At 37.0% G+C, this 17,379-nt stretch overlaps 1 protein-coding gene across 5 annotated transcripts in view; it reads left to right on the top strand.

The window, feature by feature from the left end:
- HEMG2 (Flavin containing amine oxidoreductase family) overlaps positions 1-17,379 on the top strand; it is a 346,786-nt gene that overhangs the window by 21,579 nt on the left and 307,828 nt on the right. For 3 of the 5 annotated variants that reach the window (XM_089827103.1, XM_089827107.1, XM_089827104.1), the window contains exon 2: positions 9,468-9,507. In XM_089827103.1, the coding sequence (XP_089683229.1) occupies positions 9,468-9,507 (40 nt within the window). Of the gene's footprint in view, positions 1-4,551; positions 4,798-9,467; positions 9,508-17,379 lie in introns of all 5 variants that reach the window. The other 2 variants (XM_089827106.1, XM_089827105.1) reach the window with 2 other exon arrangements.

Below are 17,379 nucleotides of genomic sequence, written 5' to 3' on the forward strand. Positions count from 1 at the left end.
CAGTTGAAGAGAAAGGATTCTTTGGATCTCGGGAGATGAGCTTAGAAGAATCTGACCTTTATCTGCTTCTGGAGTTTTCTTTGCTGCTTTATCAGACTCAGTAGACTCACTACTACTACTCTTTCCATCCCCTAAGTCTACTATCTGTATTGAAGAGCCACTTGGTTGCAGAAGTGTAGCACTTGCTGGTGGAATGGGACTATGATGAGGAGAGGGAACTGGAGTAGTAAGGGGGAAAGGAATTGGAGAAACATGAGGTGATGGAACTGGTGTGACATGGGGGGATGGAATTGAGGCGGCCGTGCTATTCTTTGGTTCCTTCATCTTCTTTTCTTCAGTTCCAGTTTGAGTTCCAATGACTGGGAGGGAACCATCATGAGAAGTCTTGGCTATGGGGACATTCTTATCCGGAGGCTGATCACCCCCACCTGATGGTTGAGCTGGCCCTTGAGTGGCAGCTATTGTTATGCCTGGTGTAGCACTCTGAGATGAGGAAGGTGTTGTAGTGGCTGGAGAAGCTTGAGTGGCTACACCTTTACTCTGGCTCCTCTTGGTTGTCCATTCAACCCATTTCCCTGTTCTCTTGATGATCCTGGCCATCATGGTATCAAAATTCTCCTCAATATCTACATACGTCTCTAAACTGATAGGAATCCCCCTTAACTTAGTTAAATATGTATTACTATACATATTTTGGCCATCATCTTCCAAGCCTTCTACATCAAAGTTGATACCATATGTTTTGATTTGCTCTACTGTGAGCCTAGTGAAAACACGATCTTTTCTTTCGAGCTCATCTCTACAGTCCGCTTAATAATCTTCGACAGTGGTAACATGTTTGATCACGCTCCCAATCTACAACACATCTCTTGCATACCCATTCAGGTCGAACATAGGTCCTACGACCTCATATGCCTCCAATTGATATTTAGTCTCGAATGCTTTGAGCATATTTTTTGCATCAGAGCGGGATTCGCAACTGTAAGCTCCAACCTTCATAGGGAATTCATACCCCTTCTTCTTCAAGCTTGCCCTCAGCACGTTCACCTAGATCGCCTACCTCACGATCTCTATCAGCATGATCATATCGCTTGGATACCTGGGCAACTTCAAAGGAAATCCATTGAAAGCTGCAAAACGCAAATATGAGAAGGATGAGAATTGAGTAAAATAGCTACCAAATTGATTAATGGCCGCCATTGCCTCTGGGTTGAACCTCCTCTCTAGGCATCCTTGGAGTTCCTTGCAAATTCTCATCGTAAATGCGTCATTAACCTTGACATATTCTGCATAACTATTATGCAATTGCAAACATGGATAGAACTCATAGCTTTTCACATCATCAGGAAAGTTCTTTATTCTGGGAAGGCCTGGCCACAATTGTAGAGAAGCTAGTATATAAATCAGAAAAGAAGACATGTAAAAGGTGTTGTAAAACTTTGCGGCGCTAAGGGCTCTGGACAAATGCTCACTTACTTCATAGGCCCAATCAACATACTGTATATTTGAACAGATAATTTGTACTAGAAAGAAATATTGTTCAACAAAATTAAGTGCTTCTACCTCACCTTTCAATCTGTGCAAGAGAACCAGAATGTCTACGATCTCAGGCTTGAGATCAGTGCCGAATAGAGTTTTAGGAACCTTACTCTTGGCATCCCCTGGTTTTTGAAACTAGGACCTCATAATTTCTTTTCTCCACACCATTTTCTTCAAAAAGAACTCAGACATTGCTCCTCCTACTGTCAACTCAAAAAACTCTTCACGTTTTGGAACTTGGAGGCAATCTACTATAGTTTGCCTATCAATAGAGATTAGAATTGTATGATCAGGCAATAGAATTTGTCTGGTATCCGGGTTGTAGTGATTTATGCATTCAACAATCAACTCAGGAGCTTGAACTACCACTGGAAACCCAACTGCTTCCACTTGCCCACTTCTTTGGAGCTTCTCGGTTATAGGATGAATTGGCTCCGACCTTAGCTTCCTTTGAAAATCTTGCATGTCATAGAAACAGAGCGAGGTTTCTGTGAAACTTTGCAATGTAGACTTGATTTCATTTAGCCCATTGAACCCCCGACGAATCTAGTTGCCATTCTATCAGAGTATAAGGTAAATTGAAAATTCAAATCTGGATTCGGCACAAGGAATTGAATTCACAACACAAAAAATTTGAAAATGTTGCACAATTTTAACAGCATAACAGTTCAAGAAAAAGCGGTGATTTGTAAAACTGTTATGTTTCCCTCTAAATAGGAATTCCAATCCATCCGTTAATTTTCAGGATCCGCGCCACACGAATGGATTAAAGGATGAATCCGTTAGATCAGTAAATGCGAGAGTTTCTAATGGACATTTCCATGTCTTTTTACTGTTTCTGTTGGCCTAATGGTAACTTTCCTTTATTTCATACTTACCTTCCTGTTTTTCACCTAGTTTTGGAGAATCAAGAATGGAGTACTTTGTAAGGAAATATCCGCCCAGCCAAATTTTACTCACTACACTTTTCCAACTGTGATTAGCTTGTTTCCATTATTATCTTAAGGTGTCTTACATGCAATTTGTGTGCCCAATTTGCTTACAAAGTTAATTTCTTCACGAATGCGGAAAGCCACCTTCATGGGTTGAAAACCTGCTGAAGAGAAGGTGATTTCCATTTTTCCGTCTATGCTTTTGTTTTCACTTTATCCTTCAAGTTAGTATGCCTTTTAGTTTTGGAAAAGCTAAAAAGGATTGCGAAAGTCGAAGAGGGGCCCAAGCACTTGTTTTTCTCTTTTACAAATGCCTTCAGCAGAAAATTGACTTCATGAGTCGAAAGCCCGCCGTAGAGAAGTCATTTTAGAGTTTTCCGCTTAAGGTAATTCTGAGCACCATGATGAATCCCAAATGTTTTCCAAGGCGGAATACTGTGATGAAAATAATGCTTATCCATAAAACAACTCATTCCCTTCTTGCTTTAGTCCACAAGTCACATTTGTTAACCTCTGTGGAGAATCACCTTCATGGGTTGAAAACCTGCCGAGGAGAAGGCGATGTTTGATTCTTCGCTAGCTTCATTTTTTTCACGTGTAAATCATGATAAGCCACGAACAAGTCCATCATTGAAAATAACTTTGTGAATCGCAAGAATCTCCATCAATTAGGTTCTAGACTACCCACAAACTCGCGACATCAAGGAAAACCCACTTGGCCATGTAATGCAGGAGAAGGGAAAAAAAAGAAGGATAATCCGATGGAGAAACTTCATATCTAAGAAAGAAAGACTAGACCTACACATACCTAGACCAAACTAAGACACAAAAACTTTCCACTTTTGCAAAATGGGTACATGATGAAAAGTGGGGCAACACGTACCGAATCAAACCTTAAGAATCAATTAGTACATATAAATAATTCAATATCAATCTTTTCCATAAGTCTGCTCTGTATTCCCTTAGATTGGTAGGAACGATGCTCTAATACCACTTGTAATGTCCCCCTTTTGAGATTTACCTCAATTTAGTACTTCCAAGTTGACATGCGAATTGCAATTAATTTACAAATATAGTTTAATAAAAATGAGGACATTTTATTATAGTATTCAACTTAAAATTCTAAGAATATTTCAGAAGATAGTTATCTTGATTTTGAGCCAAGTGCTTAGAATTTTGAGCTGGTGTGCTTAGAAGGTGATCTGATCACTGTTTTCCCACCTATGATCTGCCCTACCAGATCAGACCTTAAGAATCAACTAGCACATATAAAGAATTCAATACTAATCTTTTTTAAAGGTCTGCTCTCTATTACCTTAGATTAGCAAGAGCTATGCTTTGATACCACTTGTAATGTCCCCCTTTTGAGATTTACCCTAATTTAGTAATTCCAACTTGAGATGAAAATTGCAATACATTTGTAAATATAATTTTATAAAAAATGAAGACTTCATTATAGCATTCAACATAAAATTTAAGCATAATTCAGAAGATAGAACTTATCTTGATTTTGAGCCAAGTGCTTGGACAGTATATAAATTACTGTATAGTTATTTTATTGTAATTCTGAAAATATATTCCTTGATCAGATGGCTTGCGATTCATTTTCATAGATGGAACTATAAATAAATAAATATATATATATATCTATATTTTCTGCTCATCTTTGTCCCTTTCATACCACAGAAAATGTAATAACCCACAACAGTTATAAATGAAAACAACAACAATTTACTCACCTAATCAATTGTTTGTCACATTGTCAAACATTTTGCAAGCCAAGGTGCTATCCATCTGAATACGATTTGAACTTCGAATTTCAGAAAACAGTTTATTAACTTTGCAAATAAGATCATCAAATAGAGTTAAGCTGAATATTCAATATATTTCAATTCACAAACTTTTGATATGAAGCTTGAGTTTGAGCAATATTAATCACATTAATTCTTAGAATTCTCATGCAATTTATTTATTAACCAACTTGATGCTACTAAAAATTTACAAACTGAATTATGAAGAGAACCTGAATATATTGACTTGACTCTACCAATGACAGCCAGCTTGTATGTTTAATCTGCAGCATGCCAAAGTCTCACGTAGAACACAACCTTGGTTGGCACCCTTAGTTAATGCTGGCGCAGTTCTGCTGTGTATTCGTAGGCCTTCAACATTCAACTGCAGACCTCTAATTTCATTATTGCAGGCTATTGGAATTTATCACAGGCTTCCCAATTCTGTCCACAGCCTATCTAGGCTTGATTGCAGCCACAAGGAAAAGATTGCAGTCTCTTTATTTCTCCACGCAGCTTCTTTGTATTAATCACAGGTATGCAAGAATACTCTTTGCCCGATACAGAACAAAACGTAGAGTAGGATGATTCCCATAATTCTTCAAGCTAACAAATCTCAGAATTTAGATTGCTACAAACTTTTAGCACAAAGCTTCTTCCAAAGCAACAGATCATACAAACATGAAAGATGCAATAAATTCTCTTCTCAGCCACAGTAGATATAGTAGAGAAGTAATGGCAATTTTGCTATACTTAAGCAACAAACTTGCAAAGACACCACTCAGAAATCAAAACCTTATACTTCAATAAGGGTACACAAAATCATAATATAGAAAAGCCACAAAGGCAACAAAAGCATATAAATATTCAAGCATGCTTTTCCCAATGAAATGAGCTTGTATTTATAACCTCCAGATTCCCTTTTGTTGCCAAAATGTAACTTCACTCAAGAAGCATCACCACACAACATTAATTAGAAGCTTCCATTAGATTCTCTTACTTGACTTGGCTTCACTAATCAATAAATGACAATTTCCAATGATAACTCAACTCTCAACTTAAGTGAAATTATAAAGTTAAATTATAACTTTATAATAAGCCATTTAGTTATTAATAATAATTGGGCCACTAAAAATATAATAACTCCCAAAATACTCATCATTTAAATATGTCAACTAAAATAGGAGTCATACCTATTATTTCTCCATGGGACCAAATGCACTTTCCAAAAATAGAAAGGGTCCATCTCGATCAACACCGACTTACCACAAATAGTAAGTACACAAAACTAAGCCGAAATGAAGCCCGTTCTAAGCCAAATGAAGACCAACTTGTACTTTACTGGGATGTGGAGAAGATAAGACCCTCCCAAGCCAAGCCACTACCACAGAAGACCTTCTATCCACAATAATTAGCTTACGAGGACCACATTAATAGGCTAATTTCTGAAACTCTGATGTCGATAAAATTGGGGACATTACAAAAAATTGTTAAGTGTTCTAAATAAGACAAATTTCTGTTTATACATATACATAGTACACACACACACACACACACACATATATATATGTATATGTATATCTATATGAATATGTATAATGTATATGTACATATGTATATATACCGTTATTTATGAATATCTGATATTTGATTATGCCCTCATAGTTAATCGCTGGATATGCCTTATATTTATATAAACCATTATTTATGAATATCTGATAGCTGATTATGTCCTTCCTGTAGCTAATCGCTGGATATACCTTTTAATCTTGATTTTATCTTCTCTTCTGATCACTGTAACTGTTTCTGAACCATTATATGCAGATCTGACTGCAGTTATCTTATTACTATTTTTATTCTTTTTCTTTCCATTTCTAATCTGATATATTCCTCATGCCATCACCAATGGTTATCGCTTCTTATCACATACTTTGTTGCACTAGATAGTCGCTTTCAATCTTTCTATGAGAGGTCTCTGTGTCTAAATTATTTAATTGTTTACATGTGAATTATCATATAGTTCTGATCTGTGATCTGTGATCAGAATTCTGATTGTAGTCTCAGATACTTTCCTTTAGCTTTCTTCCATGCCACGTCTGATGTCTTGCACATCATCCCTGCTTATCCACCTTGTAATGAGCAGGTCTAGCCTCTTCCGCTTTATTTGGATGTGAGGCTTCTTGAGCGCTACTTGCATAACATGTAAGGTATTCAGATTCGATACCTTTAGAAATTCATCCTTAGGGTCTTTACTATCCTTTGATAAGGCTTGATATGAGATGTTGTATCTCATTGTATCTCACGGTCACACCCCTTTGTAGTTAGTTACTCATACATGTCTCTTCATAATGCTTTGTTTGTTATTAGTTGTTCGGTAAAAGGAATTATACTTTCTTCACTTGGTTAATGATTTTGTTTAAAAAAATTGTTTTTACAAGCTGCCTCTCTTCCTTGAGACAATGACAAGGAATAACCTTTATATTCTTTCATTCATTTATGTGGCTTTTATTAAGAATCTCATCATTGTATTTCTTTTATAAGCTTTTCCTCATATCACATCTTCTAATTATGAACATTTCTGTAATGACCCTGCTCAAATCTGATCTAAAATACTGATAAAGGCTCGAGGAATTTCATCAAACACTTTGCATACAAGACTCATATGACTGATATAAAATTTCAGTTTGTTTTAATGACTCTTTTTTTCAATTAGTATCGATGAGAATGTTTACAAATGACTCTAAATTGATTAAACAATGACCTAACATGAATGTGCAACTTATTCTGACAATATTGAATGCATATATGAATTCTAATCATGAAAAAAAAATGATCACCTACAGCCAATTGATATTTTGTCAAATAGTTGGTATGCAAACTACTAAGCTAACTACAAATGATATAGAATTGCTCAATGACAACTACAAATAACCAGCAAATTAGTATCTCTTAAAACAACACAATGATCCAATACAATGCTCATCAATAAGCCAAGACTCTTGGCATTTACAAGAATTACAAATATACGATATGCTGGTATGAAAATGCACTCCTACAGCTGTAACTAAAAGTTATGCTTATACAATGAAATGATGGACTATATGCAATGAAACCTGGTTGGATTTGTGAATAGATGAAGAAGCAACCAAACTCCAATTGAAAATGTGTTCTTCCAAGCCAAATCGAGCTCCCTAAGCCAGCCGCCCCTGTTCTGGTCTGATCTTGAAAATAAAATAATATGCAGCATATAAATTCCGTCTCAAGCACCAAACATCATCTCCAAGATCCAAGGAAATGAGCGACCCAAGCCTTGAATGAAATCGATGCCAAATGTGAGCTCCACAACCAAAATCGCACCTACCAAAGGCGCCCTTTCAAGATTGTAATATCTGATTTTAATATCAGATTTATTCACCAATATAATCTACTTTCTTCACCAAGGAAAATCGATGCCAAGAATGATGAACCAGCTCCAAAGAATAGCTATAATCTCCAATGCAAATAGCAATCGATATCATGCAAAAATGTGGCCCTAATATGTAGACTATGTGACTGAAACATCATATCAGCAATTTTGGAAATGATGAATGCTGCAAGTAGAATCCTAGCATAGCCAAGGATGAGGACTTTGATCACCAAAATGTCTTCAACATTTCCTCAAATTGAACCATCCAAAACTTGGCCGAAGGCCACAAGATTTTAATCAATGAAGCACAAATGAAAGTCTGAAGTAACTTCCTCCCAGTTGCAATAATTCAAGTGATATTTCACACTCTCAAAATTGCATACCAATTGAGAGTTTTCGTTCTCAATGGCCAATTGTGACTACTATAAAAACTCCAGGCTCCACAATGCACATCAACAACAACAAATCTGCTTGCTGAGAATGAAGCCCAGGATGCCTTTTTATTTTTTTTTCTCCACTTTCTCCAGAAACTTCTAGAACATTATTTTATTTTATTTATTAAGTAACTTTATAAAATATTTTATAATTCAAGTCATTTTATTAAATTAATTAAATATAAAGTTACCTTTTAATATTAATTTATTTGATAACTTTATAAATAATTAACTTAATAACACTTATTTATTTAATTAAAATAATTAATTAGTCATCCTCATAAAATATTCATTATTTTGGACAACTTAATTAATTAAATTAATTAAATCAAATTACCTCCAAAACGGAGACATTACAATTTCCTTTTAAATAATCAGATTATATTTCCTTTGTTAATCATACTTTGTAGGTTTGATTGTGTTAGTCAACACTTTATGTATTCCTTATGTGTCGATACTAATATAGATTGGTTTGCTTGTTAGAGTGGGGTTGCCGTTGCACCAAAAGACCGATTTATCAATGCCTGATACAATTACTCAACTTACAATACATAGGAGGCAATTAAGTCCTTGTCATGAATCCCAAGGGCAGCGCTGAACAAATTTCCAACAATCTCCCCCTTAGTGTTACCCGAGGCTCTGAGGATTCAAACCTGTGACCAAGCTCTGATACCACTTGCCAGAGTGGGGTTGCCATTGCACTAAAAGACCGATCTGTTAATGCCCAATACAACCACTCAACTTATAGTACAAAGGAGGCAGTTAAGCCCTTGTCATGAATCCTGAGGGGAGCGCTGAACAAATTTCCAATATTGCCATCTAGCTATTTTAAACCATCTCTTATACTTTCTTTACTATCATATGCATCTTTGATTGCTTCAGATTCCCAATCAGATTGTTATGTTTTGTGCCTTCTCACACCACTAATCAAAAGGCACTTGGCCAGATTAAAGAGAACTGCTGCTTGTATTAACGCTTTTATGTTGGGGACATGATACACTCCGGATCTAATCTGTGTGATAACAAACATTCAAATATACAAATTTATCTTTTTCCACTAACAAGCAATTGCTTCTAGATTTAATCTCTGTGAATCCAAACATTCAAATGTATAAAATATAATTTCTCACTAAAAAGCAAATGCTGCTAGGTATGTTATTTACATTTAATGGTCCTGAAAACAAGAACTTTTTAGAATCCTTTCTTCATTGAGTTTCCTAATATAGGTATCCATTGGTGTCAAATATTTAAATAAATATTTGTTTTTCAACTTTGATTCATATCACCATCAATACTAGTAGGTCTAAGTTAGTTTCCAAGAGAAACAAAAAATGAATAGATATTTAATCCTATTTTTATTGTGCAGGAACTCCAAGATCAGTGGCAGTAATTGGCAGTGGTGTGAGGTATTCCACACATATGTACCATACTCATGCTTGTTGCATTGGTTGTGAAATAGGCCTTAAATGTTTGGAAAGATGCATATTTCTTCATCTATTGTATGAAAATAAAATGCTTATAGAAGGAAAATACGGAGTTTCTTTTCTTTTGGATTCAGTAATCTTTAGGGCATCATTTATCACACTTTTCATGCTATGACACTTCAAAGTAAAATTGGTTCTGATTATTATAAGTGAAATTTTATACATTGTTGTTTGAATTTTATTTTGTTTGTGTCCAGTTTCACATGTCAAAAGACTTCAAATTTTAATTTCCTATTAATCTAAACACAAACAAATGCTACAAGTCACAAATCATAAATTTATGCGACAAACCTAGATATTTCTTTTTAAAATGCATTGAATAACTTTGGTCACTTGGTTACAGAATGTGCGGAATTCTTCTTCATGTGTAATTATCCTATTTGTGTACTGCAAAATGCTATATCCAAGTATCTTGAGTCATTGTTTCAAGAAGTCATTGTATAAGTGAATTTGAATATAGGCAAGTGATGACCCAAAATTTAGTGGTGTGTATATTTTTGTAGTTTCAGATTTGGTGTTTCATCATGATGTTTTTGGTGTTTTCTAAGTTGTAAATTGGATAAGATTGTGAGGTATATGCAATCTTTGCAAAGTCAAGAAGGGCAATAGAATAGTTCATTGATTGCTGGCTGTAGCACTCTGCTGTAGCAGGCTGTACCATGATTTCTGGGTGATGTTCCTTCATGGATGTTTTTGATATTTTCTAAGTTGCAGATTTGATAAGATTGTGAGTTATATTTGAGGTTTTTGTAGACTTAAGGAGGGCAATTGAAGAGTTCATTTCGTGCTAGCCATAGCACTCTTGTGTAATCGATTGTACCACTCTTATAGCAGGCAATACCACATTTAACATTAGTTTTAGCAAGTGAATTAATTGTCTCTTGGAGCTTGGATACCTTTTTCAAGGAGAATTTGATGCTGTACAGACTGAGTTTTATCCAAGGATTGAGCTGTATTATTGTTTAGTGTACCTAGAAGAATGACGTATGAGTTATTTCCACTGATTGCTGCTAAAGCGGATCACAATTGGAAGTGGAACATGCTCTTGATTTAGAGTAACAGATGTACATCATCGATTTGAGAAATCAGTAGGTGAGTGAGGAGATGGCGTCCTTTGAATCAAAGTCCAAAGATTAATAGTCAGGAATGGACGAAGAAAGAAAAGGCGTGGAACCAAATGATGAAGGGGTTCTCAAGCCTGAAAATTGCTCTGAAGATGAGGCGAGTTCTTTAAATGGACTATTCCATTGGCAAATGGAAGACTACGAAGTCTCCTACCATGGATTAAACATGCTATAGATTGGGGAAGTCATTGAAGGCAACCATGTTGCCAAGAGCAACATGTTCCTTTTGGAGTATGAGGAGTACAAGGAGGGAGTTGCATGGGTGGAAGATATGCTGATCCATCATTTTCAAGGAGAAAATATAGTAAGCAAGTATAAAGAAGATAAATGCGGGTGATGAAGACAACCCAAAGGTGACTGTAGTTTGTGATCTTGGGGACCTCATATTGAAGGCAACTGAATTCAAGATAGTCATGGAACACAAAGATATCTTTGCTTGTACTTCAAGGACCTGAATGGTATACACTGGAGCTTTGTGTACATAGAATTCCTCTTGTACCCGGTCCACAACTAATACGAAAAAGACCTTGTAGGATGAATAAGAACTATGTTGCCAATGTACATGAGGAAATTGAGAAAATATCAGATGTAGGCATAATTTTAAAAGCAGAAATGAATCAGTTGCGTCTTGCTGATTGAAATCTCTCTAAAGGAGGCAAACAAAATTAGAACGTGTGTACTTTAGGTGCTTGAATGCAATAACTTTTAAGGATCTATTCGTGATTTTGTTTATCAACACCATCTTGGAGGAAGTTGTTCACCATGAGATATACTCATTTATGGATGAATACTTGAAGTAAAAACAAATAAGTATTGCTATAGAGGTTAAACTAAAAACTATATTGGTAGTAGATGATCGAATGTATGCATAAAAACAAATTCCATTTGACTTATGCAATGCCTTGACAACCCTTCAACAATTATTTTTTCACATTTTTAGGCAAGATGTTAGTGGAGAATTTCGAAGCCTTATTGAACATTGGGGGGTTAATATATGGTGGGAAGGACATTCACTTGAGAGCATTCAAAGAATGCATGGAGAGGTTCTGGGCAGCATGATTGGTGCTGAATAAAAAATGTGTAGATTCATGGTGCCCCAAGACAATTTACTTTGTCACATAGTTTGCAAGGCAGGACTAGAGATTAACCTTGACAAAGTAGGGGTCATCATAAAAATGAAGGCACCCAAGAATGTTGTAGGGGTAAAATCTTTCCTCAGGGATGTTTGCTACCACAAAAGATTCATCAAGAAAATTTTCCAAATTTCTTACTTTCTGGATATGATGAGGGACAACCATTTACATTGGGGCACGAGTAAGAAAAGGCTTTTCGTGAACTCAAATCAAGATTGGTCAGTGCACCTATCTTGGCACACCTATACTAGAACAAGGAGTTCCGCATACACTTCTTGTAGTTGTACTTCAATGAAGGATATACTTCCTGTATAACCTCTAATTGATGATGCATCCCCAACAAAAGGTACACTCTCAAGAGAGAGACAAAGGAAGCCACTGATACCTAGCTTGACACGATGGAGATATCACTAGATGTCCCTCCAATGGAGTATATTGGCCTACTTTTGGACACTATTGGGAGATAGGAGAATGTAGGGATCTAGGAGGCAGTGATTGCCCAAATAGCGGATACTCAATAAGGTAGGCAGAGAGTTCTACCACTACAAGAGCCAACACCTTCCCAAGAGACAACACAACCATTAGTGGTCCCTATTCCACCTATGGTCCTACAAACGCTTATCGAGGCTATGCAATTTTTAGACACAAGTGTAGAGGAGGGGAGTCAACTAGTGTTTGAGAAAAAATTATTGTACGGTTGGGCTGGCTAAACCCCTATGATTATGTTGACACTATTTTTATGACACATTCGCTAGTGAGGGGGATGACTACTTTCATGGATATGTTGCGGGACTTGGATATACTCCATGATCCCTTTGAAGTAATGGTAGACAAGTACTGTCCCACTTTAATGTAGGTGAAATGCAAAGGAGAGGTTTTCAGGTCCATTTCCAAAGGGTGGGTTCGTGTGGAGAACAATCGATGTTGGATGCTTGGCATCTTTGCAGGCAACAATTGGAGATTGACATGTTAGAGTATTAAGAGTTCTCAATGTCATGAAGCTATGCCTATAGGGCTCATTCCTCTAATATTGTAGGCTTGGAGCTCTATTAGGGAAGCCACTTGTTGTGATGTGGAGCCTAATCAGGCTCCGAGGTTAATTTTTCCCACTTTATTTGGTGCGGTTACCCCCCATATTATTTCTACAAGGGTTTGGGGTCAGTGCCTCTTGTGGGGTCTTGGAGCAGAGCCCTAGGTACTCCTTGTCATAGTACAGGGTGGGCTTGAGCCGCGATGGTTTTCGGGGGTGACGCCCACGAAAGCTCGATCAAATTTATTATTGTAAAAGGCATCGATTGCTATTTTTCTATTGGACTACTTATTCCAGCCCTAATTTTGTAAGCGACAAAAAGCTTAGGGTTAGGGGTTTCATAATAAATGATGAGATTGTAGCTTCTTGCAGCGATATCGAGCTATAAGATATTGTAGATTGTAATCACTGGATAATAAGAATATTGGTCTCATTGTTCGTGGACATAGCCCAGTGTTTTGGTGAATCACCTTAAATCTTTGTGTGTTGTGTTCTCTTCCATGCAATTTATTATTTTCTAATATTGGTTATATTTGCATGCAATTGTTATTTTCGTCTCGTTAATCCTAATGCCACTCAATCATGGGATAGGGCCCTTTGCTAGGCCAAAGACACTCATAAGGATTTGAAAATGTAGATCCAAAATTTACAAGAACAAGTGGCATGAAAGCAAAATCGTGTTCTTGTATTGGGGAAGGAAGGGTTGGAAAGGGAGGTCCAATAGGTAGAGAATTTGATCGACAATTAACAAAGAAAACCATTTAACTGATAGAGAAGGATACCCAAATTGGTGAACAAGGATGACAACTAGTAGAGAGGGATGACAAGTTGTTGGCAACATAACAAGAGCTTGAGAAGACCAAGAAGCATTTGATGGAAGCTTCTTATATGGGGAAGGTCGCCAATGAGCCAGGGTAGCCAACCAACGCCCCTAGTCCTTCCATCAAAAACACTCTCAGACTTATACTCTGATGTCCTCCATACACTTAGAGATGTCTTCTTGCCCCTCTCAAATGATATGTTCCTTAATTTTGTTTTGTTCAACTCTTGATTTTGTCATAGTTGCCTAGAAGATGACTCTTCTTTGGGGAGATTGATGTAGTTGGCAAAAGTGTTAGTTGACTAAATAAGGTTAAATTTGTTAATTTTGAACCAGAAACATATAAGAAAAGTGTAATGTTCTGATCCCCGCAGTTGAAGACATGACTCCTCTGTATACCCAATTTTGTCTTAGTTAGAAGGCGTTGTAAGCGAAGGAGCAAACTGGAGGCAATGCACAACCTGGAGGGAGGAATGTTTGAGCTGTATGGTAGTAAGTGATAGGCTGTACAGTAAAGGCTGAATGGGTTGTATAGTTGGGATTGGGAAGACTGTATGGGGTGATTGGATGGCTATACAGTGGTGATCGAGGGCCGTACAATGGTGACTGGGAGGCCGTACGATGAGGAGGGGAAGATGTCGTATGATGACGGAAATGAGGTGAATGGTGAGGAGTAAGAGGTCGTATGGTGACGGATGTGATGCAATGTCGTGTTGTTCTTTCGATTCACTGCAGATAAGTCCTTTAGAATGGAATAGACAATTTCACGAACATAGTAAAGATGACACCGAAGTATATTGAGATAACAACTGATAGATATAGATATGTTACAGACTAAAATGGTGTTCCAGATTTGCCAGATCTGAAACAAAGAAATGCAATAGACAAAATAGGGTGAGGGTTGATTCCCATTGAAACCATAAGAGCCAAGTAGGGAAGATCTTTCACTTCCAAAATGACAAACAATAATTAACTCCAACAATAATTCGCAATACAAAGAAATAATCCAAATCACATACCAACTACAACCTACATGTCGTGCTTAAATACCCATTGGAGGAACTTTCGAAGGGTTTACAAAGATAGCCGATGGCCACACCTACGAAAACAATTAAATAAAAATGGGCCCGAGATATACTAAATCAATCGGCCGAAAAACAAAGGTTTGATTAATTATTTATTTTATGTCAGGAACATTATAGTCTACCCATCCCAAAATTAGCTTGTCCATAAGCAAATGCAATGTTGGATGATGTAGAATGTATTCCCTCAAGGTAGGGTTCCGCACAGTCTTCTCCCATACATCAATGATCTTAGCCGATTCCAACACAAGCTTCCCTTCTTCATTGAGTGGCGAAAGATCATTGGTTACTGCAATGTTTTGCCCCACGACTTTCTTCAGGCAGTAGACATGAAAGACGATATGGATGCATCTTCCTTTTGGAAGTTCCCATTCATAGGCAACTTCACCAATGCGGCGAGCTGCACGATAAGGACCATAAAAATGAGGCTTCAATTTTTCTTTCCCTTTTGCCTTCAATGCGGACTACAGTTGGAGTCTGAGATAGATCAAGTCTCCCACTTCAAAAATTCTCTCGATCCAGTGTCTGTCGGCATAGATCTTTTGTTGATTCTGTGCCCTTTGTAAGTTCTCCTTCAAGAATTGCAAGATGTGATGCAGAGTACACAACTAAGAAGCTTCAAATGGACTTCCCACTCTTGCAATCAACCAACTAGCAAAACTCCAACCTTCTCACAAAGTTTTAGCACACCATAGTCCTTCAATGGACCAAAGAAATAAACTCTTCAACTTCACCAAGAATCCAAGGACAAAGAACCAAGATTTCCCACTTTGTAGTTTTTGGACCAATTCCCCACAACCAGGTCAATACAAGGAAAACACCATAAATGTTTGTTCTAAGGGTTCTAAGGTGTAAAATGATCTTCGGGCACTTAGTTAACCCAGACTACACCAATGCTTTGATTCATACACTTGCACAACTCCTCAAACTCCAAATTCATCTAGTAGCCCCTATTAGCCCTCTTGAAATGGCTTTTTGGATCTAACTTCACAAAGTCCCAAACAAGACCCAAAACAAACGAGGATTTTGAATACCCTTTTCAAAATTGAATCAAATGCCAAAGCATCAAGTTCTAGTCTCACTCTAGCACTCCCTTTCCTTCACTAGGCAACACAAACCTAATTGATCAAGTTACGCTTGGTTTACAAAGCAACAAGTAGGAAATGGTGTCATGGAAGTAAACCCAATACTTAGGAATGATTGGCAATACTACTCCAACTTATTTCCAAACGTTCAGCCCTCCAAGGTCTCTAACTCCTGTCATTCACCAAACAACACATTAACAAGGTCGAATCCTTCGAGGTTCTTAACCTAGGGCTTGATTGGAAAAATCACAAAAGTTATCCTCTAGTCTTGGAACCTTGGAATCATTGAAAGGACCCTACTAACTACCATTCCCCAGAAGGCCATGAAAATCTAACAATAGAGATTGTAGTTAGGGGTGCATCATTGAGAAATGCACCAAATTGCTGTCCCAAAAACCCTACGTCACCAAAAATGGAATAACTTGAACAAAATAGAACTTAGAAAGATGAAACCAAAAGAAAATGAAAGGTGATTCCAAACTCCTTCTTGAACAATCATTTGATCAGGTATTATAATCTGTACAATATGGCGAATGTACAAAAAATAGAGAATAAAGCTCCAAAACTGAATTTCCTTTCTTGTAACTTCTTCCATTACGTACCATATGCCCTTCAGACCTCATAAATGAGGTATTTATCCATCCTAGACCTATTCCAATAGTTACAACCAAGATTTGAATAGATATTCATATAACACATTTTCCACTAAGTTGCATTTTTAATCAACTTTTACAACTTTGCAATTTTGTAATCTTGCACAAAAAGTGCAATTTTTGCATTTTCCACTTGATTTCACTTCTAGGACTTGGAAAAGGTTCCAACATACCTAAAACCAACTAAAAACACCTATTTCTAGGCTTGCTTGACCAAAAACACCAAAAGACCCAAATTTGACAAATGAGCAACTTTTGTTTATAAATTGCACAAAGTGCCTTAGGCATACAAAATGGTGTGTTGCTTTGACAACCATGGACTTTTCATCCAAGGTTCAATTATTCTAGCCTATTTAGGTGAAAACAAACATCAAAATCAAAATCTAAACCAAGTGCCTTGGTGGTCTGCATTAGGATGTCTTGACCTTCTTGAAGCCAGTCTCTTGCCCTTGTTCTGTGGCTGTTACCTAGTACCATGTCTATAAATAAAAGGGGTTCATACCTGTATAGTGCTTTAAAGGGTGCCATCGCAATGGACATTTGACAAGTGGTATTGTAATAGTATTCCTTCAGATGCATCCATTTGATCCATGCCCATTTTTGTGTTGAAATGTAGTTTTGGAGGTAGCCTTCTAGCCACTTGTTCACAACCTCTGTCTGTTTGTTTGTCTGAGGGTGCTAGCTAATACTTGGCGACGATTTTGTTTCTGCCAACAGAAACAATTCAGTCCATAAAATACTGAGAAACCGACCATCCCTGTCACTAACAATGTTTTGGGTAACCCGTGTAGACGAAATACTTCTTTGAAAAATAAGTTGGCTATCTACGCAACTTGGAAATCTAAGGAGATGGCAAAGAAGTGGGCA

This window comes from Cupressus sempervirens, chromosome 4 (assembly GCF_028749045.1).
Source record: "Cupressus sempervirens isolate cs-2001-9-10 chromosome 4, ASM2874904v1, whole genome shotgun sequence".
NCBI classification, from domain to species: Eukaryota; Viridiplantae; Streptophyta; class Pinopsida; order Cupressales; family Cupressaceae; genus Cupressus; species Cupressus sempervirens.